We start from the raw sequence: 19,271 nt of genomic DNA on the forward strand, positions 1-19,271 counted from the left end.
AACTGCAAATAAGATGAATTCGTTATATTTTTAGAGAAACAAAAACAGCTAGACTATATTTTATTATATATCATAACGTATTATACTTTACTAATAATAAATAAAATGTCAAAACAATGTCAACTCCATTAATAAAAAAGAAGAAATTATACTACGGAGACGATTTTTTTTTTTTTTTTTTGTCCTCTCCTCCGTACCTCGTCCTCCTCTTTCCTCCCCCTCATACTCCTACTATCCCCTCCACCTCCTCCTCCTCCTCCTACACACCCGAGTCTAAAAAGCACCTGGAAACACCTGGAAAACTATGGAAATTACGATCAATATTGACGTGGAGAAACGGGAAATTGTTGCCTTAACAGCGGAGGGACGGGGCGGGTGCTTGGCGGGGCTCGGTGGGCGGGACGGGGCGCCAAGGATACTGTGATATGTGTAGTGGTGATAACAATGCACTCCCACCCGCTTCACTGCCCTGTGTGTGTGTGTGTGTGTGTGTGTGTGTGGAGCCGATCAAAGACGAGTCACAAAACTGTATAACTGGTGTTTAACCATTTGACTGCCACTTGGTACACCTTTCCCTAGTTACCAATCACTCTGAGACATCTTTACTTGTTCCACAGCCACATCCAATGGAAATGGCAAAATCTATTCTTTCTCACCTATAACTTTCTTGCAGATTCTTATAAAAGTTTTGTACATTGCATATGACGGAGATAATTGTCTCGTACCAAAGTAAAAGGGTTAAAGCAGTTGTATTGATCAGGAGAACTAAATGGACTATGCTGTGTGTGTGTGTGTGTGTGTGTGTGTGTGTAGGTCAATGTGCAGTGGATGGTTTGGTAGGTGGTTGGTTTGGTGAGTATAGATGGCATGATAGATGGGTGAGTGTGAGTGGGTGGGTTAGTGGGTAGGAGATGGGTGGATGGATGAGCGGGTGGGTATGTAGATAGTGAGTGGTGGGTGGATGGGTGAATGTGGTTGAGTGGGTGGCTGGATGGATGGGATAATGGAGGTGGGTGGATAGATGAGTGTGAATCGGTGGATAGATGGATGGAGTTGTGTGAATGGATGTGAATAGGTGGATATGGTTGAGTTGTTGAGTGGATGGGTGGATGTGGTTGAGTAAATAGTAGATGGGTTAGCAAACATATGTGTGGATCGACATGCAATCTTCACGAAGCTTGTAGCCCAGACGTCTGAGTCTAGACCTGAGCACCATCCGCCCCAGTACCAAGCGAACGTAAGCCGTCAGCCTGTGATCTATCTAGCAGCAGCCCGTGTTTTCCGGAAGTGTGGGCGGGGAGCGTCTCTCTTTGCCTCGCTGGCCAGGGAGGGAACCACACAGAATTTACTACCAGTTGTTTTGTTGTTGTTTTTTTTACCGTTTACCATCTCTCTCTCTCTCTCTCTCTCTCTCTCTCTCTCTCTCTCTCTCTCTCTCTCTCTCTCTCTCTCTCTCTCTCTCTTAGTATGAGACGTAAACAGACAAGTATCAGAGCATGTTAAGAAATAATAACCTGGTAACCTGGTATAACTCTCTCTCTCTCTCTCTCTCTCTCTCTCTCTCTCCTCTCTCTCTCTCTCTCTCTCTCTCTCTCTCTCTCTCTCCAGGAACACGATCATGGAAACCAACAATTTTTTTTCATGGAAGGACGAATACTCGGCGAGGCAAATACAAGAAATACACTCACCGTCCCTGAGGTGTAGCGGCCTTAATTTCTCTCCCCCTGACACGTGTACGATCACGAGGAGAAATGCTGAGGAGAAATGGTAGATAGAGCTGCTCTTGGTCTCACAATCAGTAGCGAAAGCGGCGCGTTTTACATACGCTCTCTCTGGTCACACTGAATGCACAATGGACGGTGCGTGATCACAGTAATAATCATTCTTAATTCTACTGCTTCTCGCTCCGACTGTGGACAATGTGATGATTGCTATGCTCCTTATGTCTTGGTATCTAAATTTTCTCAGTCCTCCCCCTCTTGGTTTGGTTCAGTGAGCCTCATATGGAAGCAGAGAAAACTGGTGAAGGTGAAGCGAGAAATAAGTTTGTTTGTTTGTTTGTTTTGAAATACGTTTAGCGAGCCGAAACAGGAATAGGGAAAGCCGAAAGTAAATAAGGAAAAAACTGCGTCCCTTGTTTTGAATTCTTGTTACCGCAAATGACAATGTGAAAAAAAAAAAAAAAATGAAGAAATGAGATGAAATGTTTAGCAACCAGAAATAGAAGTAAGAAAAGCTTAAGATAAAGTCAAAATTGCGTCCGTTGTTTTGAAACCATCCTATGATCACAAATGACAAAGAAATGTGAAAAAACTGAAGAAGCGTTTAGAGAGCCGAAACAGAAATATGAAAAGTTTAAATTAGAGAAAAAAAAAAAAAACTGCGTTCCTTATTTGGAAACCATCTTAAGACTTCAAATGGTAAAGAAATGTGAAAAGCTGGAGAAATTAGACGGAAAAAGCTACTCTTCTTATTCTGAAAGCGTTTTTGTATGGTCCAGAACCAGTATCCTTGGTGAAGCCTGGGGAAGCCTACTGTGGCAGCCTTCACGACGCATGCAGCCTGTTCTTAACTAGCGTAGGCTCGGACCGGGAGAGGGAAACTAGGAAACATTGCAGCATAATCTATCCAGCCCACAATTTCACCTTCGCGAGTTAGACATGCCAGAAAATTATATTGTGGCGTCAAACTTACATTTTTATTTAGTTTTTAGCTCTTAACTGAAGGATATTTTGCACTTAACGACAACATAAATCTCTCTCTCTCTCTCTCTCTCTCTCTCTCTCTCTCTCTCTCTCTCTCTCTCTCTCTGGGTTCTTGAATCAAACAGAGCACTCATAAGGTACATAATTCTTGCCACTCTCCTGACGGCACTTCGGCGCTAACAGAACTCGCTTATATCACATGACAACGCGCCAGTGAAAGAGAGAGAGAGAGAGAGAGAGAGAGAGAGAGAGAGAGAGAGAGAGAGAGAGAGAGAGAGAGAGAGAGAGAGGGAGAGAGAGGGAGAGAAGGAAGTCACACACACACACATACACACATACACCTCACTGTTTTTTTTACCGATTTTCTTCCAACTTGCTCAATATTATTCAATTCAATATCTCAATATCAACAAGACCACTCACTCTACAAACACCGATTAACACACACACACACACACACACACACACACACACACACACACACACACACACACACACACACGAACACACAAACAAACACACACACACACACACACACACATTAATTCTCACCCAAGATACAATTTCACAATATCAACTTTACATGACATTCTTCAGCACTTCCTCCTCCTGCTCCTCCTCCTTCTCTTCCTACAGCAACAAAAGGGAGTAGAAGGTTATGGTGATGCTCCTCTAGTCGGAACTCACGCGCTGTGCACCCTGGGGCGAAGCCAGTCAAGTCAAGGGCGTGTGGGGAGAGAGAGAGGTAGGAAGAGGGATGAGAGAGGCGAGGGAGGGAAAGAAGAGGTAACGGAGGCGGCGTTGTTGTTGTTGTTGTTATTGTTGTTGTTGGTGGTGGTGGTGGTAGCTGGCTTGCACTTTCTCTACTCTTACTTTTTCTTCTCCGTTTTCTCTGCACGGTATGCTAAGGAACACAAAGGAAGGGCAAATATCAACAGACCTATTAGCCGTGTTTGTGATGCGCAACTGTCTAAACTCGGGTGAAGTGATATTGGGATGGAGTATATATAGAAGTTAGGTTTGTCACTGTTGCATCCAGCTCGGTACACTAACAAGTACAAAGGAATGACTAATATCAACAGACCTACTTGCCTTGTTGCCTTGTTTGTGATGCGCTACACTGTCTAAACTCAAACAAAACTGGGATAGAATACATAAGTTAGGTTTGTGTTAGGAGTGTAACAATAACGGGTGGATGATACGTGTCGTGATGATGGTGCGGTTAGGTCGAAAAAATTTGAAACACTTTTTCTTACTTTTTTTTTTTTTTTGGGGGGGGGGGGTTTGGAGTTTGTTTAAATCAAATGACTGAAATGGTGCCGTCATTTTTCAAAACTTTTTTCACCAGATTTTTCTTCAACTTTTTTTTCAAAATAAATCGAAAAAAAAAACATTAATATATCTTTCTAATTCAAATTTGTGGTTTTAGAAAGGTTTTCTGCTGCTTTTGGTTACGAAAAACTGAAAAGCGAATTCTTTATTTGAAAAAACTCACGCCACTTTTCTTTATTATCTGCTCTAACCATGGAGGTTTGGGGGGATATGCGGGCTATGAGGGTTATGGGAACCATGGGGGGGTTACGGGGACTATGGGGGCTATGTGGGAGGTTACGGAGGCTAAGGAGGATTATGGGAGCTATGGGGGGGTTGTGGGGGCTATAGGGATTGTGGGAGCTATGGGGACTATGGGGAGTTGTTAGAGTTATGGGGTTTACCACATCAAAGCAAGTAAAGACAACACGCATGGTCATCGATTTTAACTGTGTGTGTGCGTGTGTGTGTGCGTGTGTGTGTGTGTGTTGTGTGTGTGATTCACCTACGGTCGTCTGCTGGTCACCCAGCCAGCCGTTCCCCTACTGAAAGAGCTCAGAGCTCATAGTGACCGATCTTTGGGAAGGACTGAGACCACTGACAAACCACACACCGGGACAGCGAGGTCACAACCGCTCGGGTTACATCCCGTACCTACTTGGTGCTAGGTGAACAGTGGCTACACATTAAGAGACTCGCCCATTTGCCTCGCAGCGCCTAGGATTCGAACCCGGGTTGTCAGCCGAGCGTCCTAACCACTACACTACGCGGTGTGTGTGTGTGTGTGTGTGTGTGCACGAAAGGTTAGGAGGTCCAAGGCGGCAGGGCGATGAGAATGCGTCGGGTTTCACCATGGGAGATACTCAGGGAAATTCTGAGCGAGGCCAAGTACAGCACGCAGCCACTTACCCTGACACACACACATACACACACACACACACACACACACACACACACCAACGAAGAGGAAACAACAACATTTTACAAATGCATATGATACTTCAACAAAGAACCGGATTAAAAAAAAAAAAAAAAAAAAACTCCACAAACTTCCTTCTCGTTATCCCTTCCTGACGAGGCATGCCGTCTAGTCCTTGCCAGTTAAAGACTAAGAGAATTTCCTACCACACGCTTCTGAGAAATTGACAGTAACGAGAAGGGATGGATGGATGGATGATCTGATAGAAAACGGGGTGGAAATATCTAGGGAAGTGAAAGAAAACGGGTAGAAAGTAGGCGTGAAAGACAGTGAGAGACAGGTAAGAGAGTGGTCTTGAAGAGGCCTTGAAGAGGACGAGGACGGTGTTGTTTTGTCAGAAAGAAGCGCCAAGTGAAGCAATACCACAGTTCTACTTGAGGGAATTTCCGGTGCGGGACGCTTGGTGGGTTTTCCTGGCGTTTTCTTCCTACTCGGCGTCTTCCTATCCCTCCCTCGTGTTTAATTGTTATCTTTTTTTCTTCCTATTCCTCTCTCATGCCGCTTTTTTATCTATTTTCATTTCTACTTGCTGCATTCTCCTCTTCTTTTCTCTTTTTTTTCCTTTCTGCGTCCTTCTCTATTACTCCTTGTTTTTTTTTTTTTTACCCATTTTCTTCCTATTTGCTGCGTTTTTTTTCTTTTCTTCCTTCCTGTTCTTTTTTTTCTTCATCCATTTTCTTAATACTTGTTGCGTTCTTTTTTATCCCTTCATTTTTTTTTTTTTACCCATTTTCTTCTTACTCCCCCAGTAACATTCACTCAAGACACGCAACCACTCTACAATAACTCCCAATCACATTCAGTAAGGACGTGACAACATTCAGTACATTACTACTATTATTAATAAGTTTTCCTTGTTGATAAGCGTGTTCTTAGTTCATGTCCCCCAGATCCAGACATACTAAACAATATATTATGCCCTGTACTGGAATAAGAAGCTAATGATAAGATATGGTGATAATGATACGTGCTGAAGAGAAGTATATGCTATGAACGAGAGGGCAGCTCTATAGTCCATATTTTGAAACATTTCTACGTCGCATCTCCACTACACTTAAATGGCTCTTGTTGAAGTTACACGGGTTTCCAAGGATGTTTTTTTTTTTTATGGTTCTAGCGACAGATTAACAAGATTTTTACAGCATTAACAGGAGAAACACTAGAGAATCCGGCTAACCATCTCTGTAGCCTCTGAAAAGTCGTGGTGAGAGCAAAGAGTTTCAGAATATGGACCCATGTGCAAAGAGAGAGCAGGAAGAGATCATTAGATATTCCGAGAAAGACGGGGAGAGGTACGCAGAGGGAGAGTGACAGCAGTGTGCACGGATGGGAGCTAATGGTCATCACTGTCGAGTCTTTCTACCCTGCCGCTCGTGATCAATAATGACGTAATGACTGATTGCACAATGACTGACGAGCTAATTATCAGCCTCTAAGGCCAGTGCGGTCTGTAACCCATCATGGCCTATATCCAATTATCACACACACACACACACACACACACTCGCGCGCGCGAGCGCTCGCTCGCTTGCACGTACACAGGTCGGCTTGCGGAACCCACAACACGTGCCTATAACAAGAAAGCCCAAAGGAAAAACAAACATCAGCACACTTGTAGGCCCTAACGAGAGTATTACATAGGTCAGCTTACCGAACCTACTAACAAGCGACTATAAAAGTTAACCCCAGAGGAAAAGCAAGCATCAACACTCTCGTAAGCCCTTAGGAGACGGATAACAAGGAAACGCAAAGAAAAAAACAAGGATCATCACAAAGACCCTTAGGGGACTGCTACACTATCTCTCGTCCTGGAGCCACGTGCTGACAGGCCTCACCCAATAGACCTGCGCCTCGCCCCTCTGAGCCACAGCTACAAAGATGCAGCGGTTTACCATTCTGTGTTAAAGGGACGAAAGTGCGGTAAAACTGTGGAGGATGGGAGTCCCTGAGGAAGATGCAAAGGACAGAAACAACAGGAGGAGACTCGTACATGGCGCCAACCTCTAAGAAAACGGCGAAAGAATATCGGTTTACCATTCTGTCGGCGTCCGTGTCATCCTGCGCCACGGGTTTGTAGCGGTGGGGCAACATGGTGTCCGCCCAGCTTCACTGCCACTGATGATTCTGACGAGCTGCCACTCACCACCGGGTGTCAGAAGGTGCCGCCGTGGAGGGTCAGCGGGCCAGGAAGTGTGCCATGAAAGCCGCGCTCCGCCCTCACCATTCACACTCCAAAGATTTAATATTGTCTGCACTTGAATCTCCTTCACTGATTTTATGGTGTAGTGATGTTTGTTTTCGTTTTCTTAGGGAGATATATTTATATATATATAAGTTTTGAGTTTGTACTGGTATTCTAAGGCAAGTTTATTAAATATCTTGTAGGTTTTAAGTTCTATACTCTATGCGTGTAGTTTGAGTACCAAGATCACACTATTACACATTCAGGTTCTTTGGAGAGGGCATCTGAGAGCACCTTCACTAACTTAGGTAAGTTTACAATCACAGTCAAATACTCGTAGGTAGATTCACAGCCACACAGTATTCACGTGTTTCTCACTCCTTCACCGCCGCGGATTGGATGCACCACTTCCCCGATGAATATCACTTTAATGTCACTCCATTCAACCTCGTCACCACGTGTTGCGGGAACCACGAGGCGGCCTTAGGAGACGCGGCACTTTCACTTCACCGCAAGACAACACAGCAACGCCCAGCAAGTCGCGGAGTTCTGGTAAACTTTGCAAGTATTTGAGTTACTAGACGTGTGAGTGCGGTAGCGGAGCACGGGGGCGTTGGTTGCTGGGGGTGATGTTCTCCTGACGTATGACCTGAAATACAATAATACTTTATTAATGCAGTGCAGCCACCGTGTTCCATGCCACGAGGGAGCCGCTGCCTGATGCATGACGTCAGAGAGAGAGAGAGAGAGAGAGAGAGAGAGAGAGAGAGAGAGAGAGAGAGAGAGAGAGAGAGAGAGAGAGAGAATTATCATCGTACTTTTTACCTCATAACTTATTTAATCTACTGAATCTGTGCAGTGAAAAATGACCATATTAATTTTGTCCTTCAGTCGCAGTCCAAAACACACACACACACACACACACACACACACTGGACATACATAATCCAAGACGCCTTCACTCACTCATTGCCTCGCCTCTAAATTAACGTCAGCATGACAAGCTGTACTTATGTCCCCTGCTGGCCTAACCCACTGACACACTCATTCACCACCACCACCACCACCACCACGTGTTATCGTCAACATATAATATACCACTCACCATTGGTATGAAAAGCAATGCATTTTCCCTTATGATGCATGCAAGAAGCGACACGTCTCGTCTGTTTGGCTGAATTGACAAGTCCTTCCGCTATCACTCCTTCTTCTTTGCAAGGTGTGCGGTTCACTTAAATGTCATGGCAGAATACTTAAGTCTCGACAGTTCTAACTTCTCCCCTTCAGTCAACTAGTGTGTGTGAGAGTGACTGAAGGAACTGCGGTAGGTTTACGTTATTTCTTCCCTCCTTCAGTCACTCAGGATATTGTATATAGTAAATTTAGATGCCATGGAAGAGTGAAGCTTTGGAAGTTCTAATTTCTTCCCTTCTTCAGTCATTCAGTGTGTGTGTGTGTGTGTGTGTGTGTGTGTGTGCGTCACCGGATGTTTGTTAGATAAGGCGCTGAATTCTAATCCACATAAACAACTGAGAATATAATTAGACTACCAGTTTACCAGTTTACATTCTCTTTATCATTACCATTACCACCACCATCACCACCAAGGTCACCACCACCACCACGACTTACTAACAACATCATTATCAGTCCTCCGTGAAAAAAACAAGTCACAACCATCACTACTTGTTTGCTTTTAAATATCACTCACACGAGAACACTCAGAAAACGTGCCGTGAAGCTCATGTCAAGGTAACCAAAAACACAGGGTCAGAAACAACGAAGCCGGTTCCCTACACACTGAAATGAATGCAATTAACAAACTAGCATGTCACCGAGTGGTAATAATGTGGAATGGTGACTTTTTAAGGGAACGTGAAAGAGTACGAGGCACCACACACCTGCCGTTGCATCATTTCACCACCACAGCGTCAACTTTCAAAAGACCTCAAACACCACATCTTCACATCTTTTCTCTCACTCGCACTAAAAGACATCACTTACACACAAGCTAGTGATAGTAATAGCAGCCCACACCTGTCCTGAATTGTAATTGCTGGAAGAAAAGGCGAAACGTCAAGGTAACGTTGACAACGAGACTCACCTAGCCTGGAGCAGCGCAACGCACCCTCCCCCTCCCGCGTTTGGCTTCGCACTGAGTCTGAGTGGAGCGCCGCGCGGCCAAAAACTGAGGAAAGGTTGTCAGCGTCGAGATTGCTTCAGTTGCTTCACTACTCACCGTCCCCAAGTCCCCATTACCTCCGATTCCCCCCCCCCCCCCTAAACTTGTTCCTGATGTGACGATATGTTGGTTTTCCCTCGATATAATTTATTATTTATTTTTTTTTTATGAGCATTTCATGGAATCCTTTTTTTCTCCTCGTCTCTTTCCTTCCAGATTGCGTTGACCCAGGTTGGGTTTTTCACGTCCTTACTTACCTGCAGCACACCTTTCAAATTAACCTGCCCCCACAATCCTGTTCTCAAGTCAAGAAAACCTGAGTTTACTCTTTAATAAATGTTAAGGTACTAATGGTTGATATGGTGTAGGTAAAAGTTTACTGGGAGGCGACTTAATGTGACTAAATGGTACTCGTGGGGCTGTGCGGTGGTTGGATACTTGGGTCTGATGGGTCATGATCTTCATATCACAGAAATAAGCCTGCAGCATTTCGTCTCATTTATTCAATTATTCTTTTACAGAGGCTGGAAATAAGCGAGCAAGGCCAATAGTAATGAAACACCGAGGAATTACCAGCGGAAGATTTTGTCAGTGACTTAGGCAGGTTCTGAGTGGTACATAAGTCACACATCCGAGGACATTGGCTGATACCTTGATGGTTCCACTGAGATGATACGTGCCTTCTGATACACTGTGCTCACACCTTCTGTTGCCTTCAACACCTGTGTTCTGGACATATAGAGCTATAATGTACAGGTCATCATAGCACTCATGTTGGACAGTTAGATTTACTTAATATGCTACATATTGTAAATACACTGATATATATATATATATATATATATATATATATATATATATATATATATATATATATATATATATATATATATATATATATATATATATATAATTGAAATAAAACCTTGATATAACAGGCAGACTATCTGTTTGGAGCAATGTTTGATCTAGAGTTCCTGTAACTGAATCGCCACACTTGAAAATGATGATGTTATTCCACGTCTAAGCGATGAGGCAGATGAGTGCTGGTGAGGGTGCAGTAAGCTACGAGAATTGCCCAAGCAATAAATTAAGACTGCCCATATTGAGATAAAACTGAAAGCTTTAATATTAAACAAAGTTACAAAATTAATAACATAAGAGTATCCTTTTTTATTATAATCAATTGTTCTCTTTTCTTTCTCTAAGCTTAACCTATTTAAATGATTCAATATTATCCCCATGTATCAAGAGTTACATGGCAGTGTGTGTGTGTGTGTGTGTGTGTGTGTGTGTGTGTGTGTGTGTGTGTGTGTGTGTGTGTGTGTGTGTGTGTGTGTGTGTGTGTGTGTGTGTGTGCAGTCTTTCTATTATCAAGCCAAAAGTAAATTATATCAGATGAAACCAAATAAATGTTAACAAGTCTGTCGGCCATGCGGCCATCACAGCCCTGACGCCTTCAGCACTGAGTGGTGAAGGAAGTGATAAGAGGAGTATACATGAACAATACTACAAAGCGAACTTCTATTCCCAGTGATAAATAAGCTTCACCCTACAGTACATGTGACACTTCCATGTTCTCTCAATGCCAACACCAACAGTTGCATAGTTTCCTCACAGGTCTAGGTCCAGACTGACTGCTGAAACTACCTTAGCTCCATGAAACACATGCTGCCTGGATGAACTGATACAGTAAAATACTGGGATATTTGGTTAAATTAGTTCAAAATAAACATGGTTTTATTGTTAAAGTATGATGCAGGTTACTAAGTTTCACACACTAGTGTCACTATTGTGGGCACAGCCAGTGGCTCCTTCATGAAGGGCCAAAGAACATGATCTAAATGATACATGATTTAAATATCAAACTTAGTCCTTAATAATGTACAGTCTAAGGTATGGTGACCCTATTACATGGGAACAAGTTGAAGGAGTATACGCTGGGTGTCTGGGAGTCGCAATATCACATCACACACCCACTGAACACCTCCATGCACCACAACAAACACAACACCATAAGATCACATTATACTCGTACATGCCAGCTCTGTGATCCTAGGCAGGAAATTAAATATGCCACATGGACTGGAAGTACAGAAACAGGATCCTAAACATATGCTGAAATTATTGTAAACTATACATGATGAAGCACTCCTTCCAGCCAAAGAAGGAGGAACAAATTCAATATTCAGGCATAATACATACAACATAAACAAAGAAAAACATATCTATCATTACAACATATAGAAATGTTCAGTGCATAAAGCTGCCAAAACTTTGAAACTAAATATGCAATGCAATTCTTGATTGTATGCAAGGGTTCCAAATGAAATTACATTAAATCCACTTTATAAAATGATATTATTTTAAAATTAATAAATGACTAAATATGAACCCTATAGTACTCTTTGGCTACTGGGATTAAGTCAATCATCAATGCAAACTGTTATCTAGGATGAGATTTTCAGTGATCAAGATTACTATCACATTATCACTGCTCAGTCCAAACTTGGGGATACGGTAACCATGTGGTGATTTTACTCAGGGTGTCTTCCTGGAATCCATAATTTATTTTCTGTAGTATAAAGTATAAAATCTCGACATGCTAATTCCAGCTGAGCACACACTCCAAATCCTTACATTACTAAAAAATATTAAAATAAAATTCACCTTCCCTAATCTTGATTCAGCACTTTTAATAAAACAAATTCTTGGAAATCCATCACTTTAAACTGCAGTAAAATAAGTTCCATTTGCCTCCACAAATATCTTCATCTTGTACATTGTTTTGGAGTCATGCCAATACTAAATGTGTCACATCAAAACTCAGGACTGGCAGTAGTTCAGAATGATGTCCGTACCATGTAGTGTGCAGGGTTCAGGGCTCACAGCAAGCAAAAGCTACATGAATGACAAAAGCATATTATGTTCACAACTTTTTAGAACTCAATTGCCAAAAGTAACTCAATTTTGAAAAGTACAATATGTTAAATCAAAACATCTTGATCCACAGCCTTGTCGCCTTCCCACCATGACCTAACATGACAGTTGCCACCTGTGCCTGCAGTGACTGGCGGCTGAGTCTGCTCCTTCTGCTCCAAGGCGACTGTGATCTGAGCATTAATCTCTCATCTCTGTTTTCACGCTTACTTGTTGGCTTGTCTTTAGTTTGGTTAAAAAGGTACTTGTTAATAAACATTTATGTTTTTTGAAATATGATCTGTGCTGTTTATTAAAAACATAACCTGAATACAAATTTAGCATGGCAAAACACTAGTGTGGCAGTGTTCCGCCTCGGGAGAGTCAGTCGTAGTTGCTCATGGAAGCCCATCCCTTCCTCCCATTCATGATTTACTGCCCACATTCACACTATGGCACCATTAGGTGGTTATCACACAAAGTCAATACATATATTATTTTCAAGCACGGCAACATATATATACAAATATATGCCTATGTGATATACTATCCCCTCATTTTGGCTTCTCCAGCTTTCAATCCTTCATGCAACACTTTGTTAAATAGAAACCCCACCAACCCAGAACACTTAATCTTTTATGAGAACAAATAACATTTGTTTCCTAAGAAAACCTCTGTTCTTTTAGCGGACAATGTTACTCCTGCTGTCATCTCCTGAACGCTTAGAAGATACAGATATGATTAGTACGTGAGATCTTTCAGGAATTCCATGCATATGCCTCTCTGCTTTGTAAACTGGACATACAAAGAATATATAATGTTAAAGACAAAAAGCAATGGTGTGTATATATATATATATATATATATATATATATATATATATATATATATATATATATATATATATATATATATATATATATATATATATATATATATAATGCAAATGAAGCTAAAATCCCATATACCAGTTAAAAAATAATGTTGGCTGAGATTTTCCATTTTCAAACCATGAGTGATACACAGCAATCTAATTGGCAGGTATTTGGTAAACAGACATAGAAGGGTACTGCTTGCTTTCTCCATTTACAAAATGGTTTAGTGCATTTCGTAAGCTATCACAGAAACATTAAGTGTCGTGCACAGAATGTCAGAATATTTGGGTAAACAGAGAAGAAAAAGACAGTAATTCAGAATGAAGCACTACTTGTCCATTCTCAGCTTGCAGTTTCACTTTTTTCACAGAATCACTTCAAATAATGATAAAGTTAAACAAATCATCTGAAGCAGTCCTCTCCACATCACATGGCTCTTTTCTCTATGAAATATTCTCTGGGCAGAATTCATTGATATAAATTATCAATATCTCAAATGGTCACTTTGCATATCATGGTAAGTACTTTTCTCAGGCAACACAGGTCAGTGTGATTTAGCTCAGGAGCTCTAGCTGACCACCACCACCACCACCACCACCGATGTATGTTAAGCTCAGCTCATCACATGCCTGCAAGGTTCTGACTCCATCCAATCATAATACACGCTGCTGTGAATTTCTAATTATGGGATTTAGCTTGAGGTTTAATTTTTAACATCAAATTCAATAAGCTAACACTTTGATTCTTATACTACCTTGAAAGGGCCTCATCTTTTACATTAATTTCTAAAAGCACACTTTTTTTTCTTTTTTTTCTTTCAAATGTCAGACTTGGACTGAAAAAGAAGTCTTCAAATGGAACACTATTACCTTGCCTGAACTGAAAGGACTCCTCAATTTAATACAATTTGTTGCTGTAATAGCAATAGCTTTGCAAATTAATCTTACAACTATTAAAAAAAACTTCATATTTTGGTAATTGAACAATTTCAAAACCTGATATCTGGTTTTGCTCAGATGTGTTAGGTCTCTTAATCTTTAAAGGTTTTATGCAGTAACAAATGTAATTATAAATTACAGCAGAAAATTTTTACAATTTCTGAATGCATTATCAACAATTACTATGTAACACTGCACAGTAATGAGGTAAAACCTACACTAGCAAGGCAACTGGGCTCATCAACACTTAAAATAAATGTGAAAATAAGGTAAATTGAGTAGCACATTCAAGGAAAAAACAAAGGCAAGAGTGATCTGATCTGGCCGACCTGCCCTGGCCTGGCAGACAGCAGAGACCCAGCAAGTGAAGCTGTTCGACACTCTTCAGGCAGTCGTGTAAATGCAAAACTGAAAACAAGACTGATAAAAATAGCACGCAGCAATTCTAGTTGTTGTCAGGATGAGCTCTATACTAGCATTCTCCTCTCATCTAACTACAAATAAATGCAGAAGTGATCACCATTTCTCTTTGAAATTTTGCTACACTTTTTTCTTTTCTGTCTATAACAAAATAGTGGGATATTCAGTAGCATGATGGACAGTATCTTTGCATGGACAGTTGCTTACTTGATCGTCTTTTTATCTTTTATACAAATATCTGAGTTCAAATATGATAAAACGGATTTTATGTAAATTCACAAGTGAACAAAGTATTACTTGACACAATGGTCTGTGGCAAAGCGTTATGAATGCACCCAAGTGCCTAAGTTTTTCTCAGTGCATATACTACCAGACAAAAAGTGAATCTTTTGCCATCCACCACCTTGGACACACATTTCATGCATGATTTTGTTCTCCATATCACTTCACACTTGAACAGGTGGATGAACTCAAATGTTCTCAACCAAAGCAATGCATGTACACTGCTTGTCTGTTTATGACTCATTTTATTATGACAAACCTCCATCTTTAATACTTGTAACTGAGTATTTTCCCCAATTATTACAGCAAGCCATTGGAAAACAGTTTGTGCAGCATGAAATAAGACAACAGGCACCCCTGGTGTTCATCCACATTAGCACAACTATGAAAATAAGAAATAATAAAAAAATTGCACAAAATCTCACTGAATAGAATTAAAGTAGCCAGAAAGCTATTTCCACAGGTTCGTTTCACAAAGTTATGGTAAGATTTCACATTTCAACAATCAATAAAACATATTAAAATTTGGATGGCAATCCAAAATACAGAGTAGTAACAACATAATATATTCACCCAATGACCAAGGCGATCTAATACTGTAGATAGAAAGTTGTGTCCTGCTCACCTAGCACTGCGCTGCCCTGACTGAGTGGTCCCTTCACCTCCCCGCCTCATCAAATCATTATGCACAGACTAGAATGGTTACACCCTCTAAGCATTAAAATTTGAAACAAGTTTGAATATCTGTAACAGTCCAACATTATCATTCTCAGATGTTCATTTCCACAGGCCAAAATTTAAAATTATATTGCATAATAATGGTCTCACTAACAAACTGGGTGCCAACATTGCTTCCTTGCAAACTGTGGAAAGTAATGTGTTAACTACAAAAGTAATGGGCTTATGGAACCTTAACAAAATCTTGAGTCATAAGCTGCTATCATACAGTAAATCATAAAACTAAAATATCTGAAGTCTTAAAACACAAAATATATTTTTTTCAATTTTATACATTGGCAGCATAATACAATGTTCACTTTATTTGGAATATTTAATTAAATCACATTCTCTCTACAGGAACAATGCCTGTGAGAATATATATATCACTGCATTTCTGACATAGTATGTATATCAGAAAACTTAACACTCCAGCTTCATACAAGCCTGGCTATAAGTTGAGATCTCCTTCAGGAGCATATGACTCTTAATATTACAATTCCATTTATCATATTCACAGAACCCCAATTGTTTGGGGATTTGGTTGAGTACATGAGAAAGTCAGCTCCTGTCCAAGTAAACCTTGACTACCATCCCGACTACTTGCTCTGCTGCTGCCGCTGCTGCTGCTGCTGCTGCTGCTGCTGCTGACTGTACTAGCTAACTTGGAGCATCTCAGGGAAGCTGCGCTGTTGTTTTGAGAGGAGACTGATGAGACAGCTACACTAGTAGTGAGGAAAGGTTGCTGCTGTCCACCCAGAGCATTCATGTGGAGAGGGAGGGAGTGGGAGAGGCCCACATCCAGGTGGCCGCTGCCCTTGGCAGACTGCATGCCCCGCTCTCCATCACATCCCATAATGCGGTCATCATACAATGAAAGACGAGGGTTCATGGGCCTTCTGGGAGTCTTCACACGGTGCTTAGCTTTTCTGAGAGGAGGGGATTCTTCCACCTCTGGAGCAGAATCTGTCACTTTATTCTCCTTGCCGTTATCATCAGGATTCACGGAAGGATTCGTTTCTTCCTCAACAGCCTTATTTACTGTACCTTTATGTGACCTGTCTGGGAGAATAAGCGTCGTTGGTCTCTTTAATTTTTCACAGGAATTATCACTATCAACAAAACTTACACTATTCTCACTGGATTTGTTGAGTCCACTATCCTTTGATCCTTGTCTTGACCTAATGATGGGAGCAAATCCATTCTGGAAGTGCAACTTTGCAATACCAATCTCAGTCTCTGTGGTATAATTGGGAAGTGTAGAGTGTTGGGAGTTAAGTGCATGATTTGGGGAGATCACAGTATGGGGGCCTCCATTCGTTAGAAGCACCTCAGTTTGGAGGGGAAGGTGGGATGTTACTGCTACTGATTGTGTTGCTGGCAGGGGTGTTGGCGGCTCAGACAGGCTGCTGCTGGTAGGGGTGATGAGGATCTCCTGGCGCTCTTCGTCCTCCCCATTGTGGTGGCGCCGACGAGGGATGAGGGACTTGAGCCGGTCCTCCCAGGCACTCCGCCACCGCCGCCAGGAGCTCCCCTTTGAAGCCTTGCGGTTATCATGGTTCTCCTCCTGCAGGGCTGTGTTCTGTCGCTTGGGCTGATTGTCGATTGAGTGGACCTCATTTTGTAAATATGGTATGGGTGGGACCAGGGTCGGGGGAGGCAGTGTTGGACGAGGCTGTGACACCACATTGGCAGTGTTGGAGTGTCCATTCAACAAGGGCATCAGTTGCTCATTTGTAAGTCCATGGGACTCTATAGCATGCTGCACGTCTATCAGATTGGCAGCATTTATAGTATTTATAGAATTGATATCATTGGACTTCAAGGGATCTATAAGAATATTGCCTGAGACACTGATTTCTTGTGGGATTTCTCGGATCAAGTTGCGCTCCATGCAGGGATTGCGCCCCTGGTGCGGCTGAATGGAGGGGATGGGGGGCTGCAGCGTACCAATCAGTTGGTTCTTGGCTGGAAAAAACGAAAGGAAAGTTAGACACAAAATAGAATTCAGAAACTTTATCCCACAACAGAATATTTAATGCATGATGTAAAATTTCCTTCCTAAGAGACAATATCTAAATAATGAATAAAACTGTAAGCTTAGAATTTGTGTCTTACATTACAGTGTACAGAGGACAGCTAAGAAACACAGTGGGAGAATTGTGACCACAGCAATCCCAGATAATATGGATTCATGTCCTGACTATATAAGAAATAGCTGATATTCAAAGGCTGGTTAAACTAACATATCTCAATGTTCCAAAACCAATGCCAGCAATTTTCACACTCCACATCACATCTGCCATGAATTTATACACATTGTAAAGACATGCACCTCTCTCTCTTACCTCAGCAACATTTCCATATGACACACAGGGAGCAATCTACCATGGCACATTAAATCATTTGCTATCATAAAGTCATTTGCTATTTTTGTAATTAGTGAAAAAAACATTGAGACTTTACTGAGGAAAGATTTACATATGGGAAAAATTACTTGATATAGTTCATCAATAGTTAGTAAATCTTCCAAGTATAAAAAACAAAACCGCTTGGCATATCAAGTAGTTTCAACATCCTAGAATGTAAAGGGTGGATTATCGAGTGCTCAGTGTCATAAAATGTACCTTTCTTACCCAAGAAGACATCCACGGGAGGCTCTGACGGGGAGCCAGTGATGGTGGTCTCCACAGTGGCCTCAGACACACTGGACTCCTTCTCCCGTGGGGTGATGGCATTACTGATGATCTTGCCACCATTGATCATCTCCCCAGATCGCTGACTCATTGGGAGATTCATCAAAGGGTTCATGGTGGGACTCACGCCACTGATGCCCAGGCTTGCTGCAAGTCAAATAAACCAAGAGATATGACTCAAATCAAATAGTCTAACACACTTTTAATTGAGAGCCCTACATTGTAAAGCATCAGGAAACCAACATCTGGAATGTGGCCTGACTGAATCCTCCCCATGCTAGTTACTGCCACTGCCACTTTCATGTAAAAAAGCACTAAAATGCTCCTTTACTAGTAGACTAACAAGCATTATAATTTCACCTTCATATTAACATTCATGCAAAAGATATAAATAAAAAATAAGAAATTTAAACATTCATATACCAAGGTTGTCTGCCCCAAACAATCAAGTAGCCAAGACAAGGCACACAACCTTCACATTCACATTCATTCACACCACACTCTCAGCCCCTTAGTCCCCAACGGAGAAGGGAAAGTACTCCTGCCCTCACTTTACAGGGATCAGCCACACGGCTTGAACATATTTATAAGAAAATAATCATTCTGACAGTGACACAATAATAGAGGATACTTTTCTAATTCTAATGGTAACACAGTAACACAAGAAACTTTTCTACTTCAGATTGCTACATGATAATACAAGTAGGAAGGGCACTGGTCAAAAAAAGAGAGAGAGAGAGAGAGAGAGAGAGAGAGAGAGAGAGAGAGAGAGAGGAGAGGAGAGAGAGAGAGAGAGAGAGAGAGAGAGAGAGAGAGAGAGAGAGAGAGAGAGAGAGAAGAGAGATGAGAGAGAGAGAGAGAAGAGAGAGAGAGAGAGAGAGAGAGAGAGGAGAGAGAGAGAGAGAGAGAGAGGAGAGAGAGAGAGAGAGAGAGAGAGGAGAGAGAGAGAGAGAGAGAGAGAGAGAGAGAGAGAGAGAGAGAGAGAGAGAGAGAGAGAGACCAGGACCAGGACTTCGCGGCTGTGGAACATGTTCACGGCGGCCACGCCCCCAAGTGCAGGACATG

The 19,271-nt window shown here is 41.7% G+C and overlaps 2 protein-coding genes across 3 annotated transcripts in view; both read right to left on the reverse strand.

Moving 5' to 3' along the window:
• LOC135114842 (venom dipeptidyl peptidase 4-like) overlaps window positions 1-9,428 on the reverse strand; it is an 81,677-nt gene extending 72,249 nt beyond the window's left edge. For both annotated transcript variants that reach the window (XM_064030973.1, XM_064030972.1), the window contains exons 1-2: window positions 9,282-9,428; window positions 7,030-7,826 (exon numbers count right to left, since the gene is read on the reverse strand). In XM_064030973.1, the coding sequence (XP_063887043.1) occupies window positions 7,030-7,086 (57 nt within the window). In that variant the 5' untranslated portion in view covers window positions 7,087-7,826; window positions 9,282-9,428. The remainder of the gene's footprint in view (window positions 1-7,029; window positions 7,827-9,281) is intronic.
• Window positions 9,429-10,623: 1,195 nt separating this feature from the next.
• Window positions 10,624-19,271, reverse strand: part of LOC135114841 (bone morphogenetic protein receptor type-2-like) — a 72,644-nt gene continuing 63,996 nt past the window's right edge. Inside the window, 2 exon segments of the mRNA XM_064030968.1 lie at window positions 10,624-17,478; window positions 18,147-18,353. Of these exon segments, the coding sequence (XP_063887038.1) occupies window positions 16,025-17,478; window positions 18,147-18,353 (1,661 nt within the window). The 3' untranslated portion in view covers window positions 10,624-16,024.

This window comes from Scylla paramamosain, chromosome 28 (assembly GCF_035594125.1).
Source record: "Scylla paramamosain isolate STU-SP2022 chromosome 28, ASM3559412v1, whole genome shotgun sequence".
NCBI lineage: Eukaryota > Metazoa > Arthropoda > Malacostraca > Decapoda > Portunidae > Scylla > Scylla paramamosain.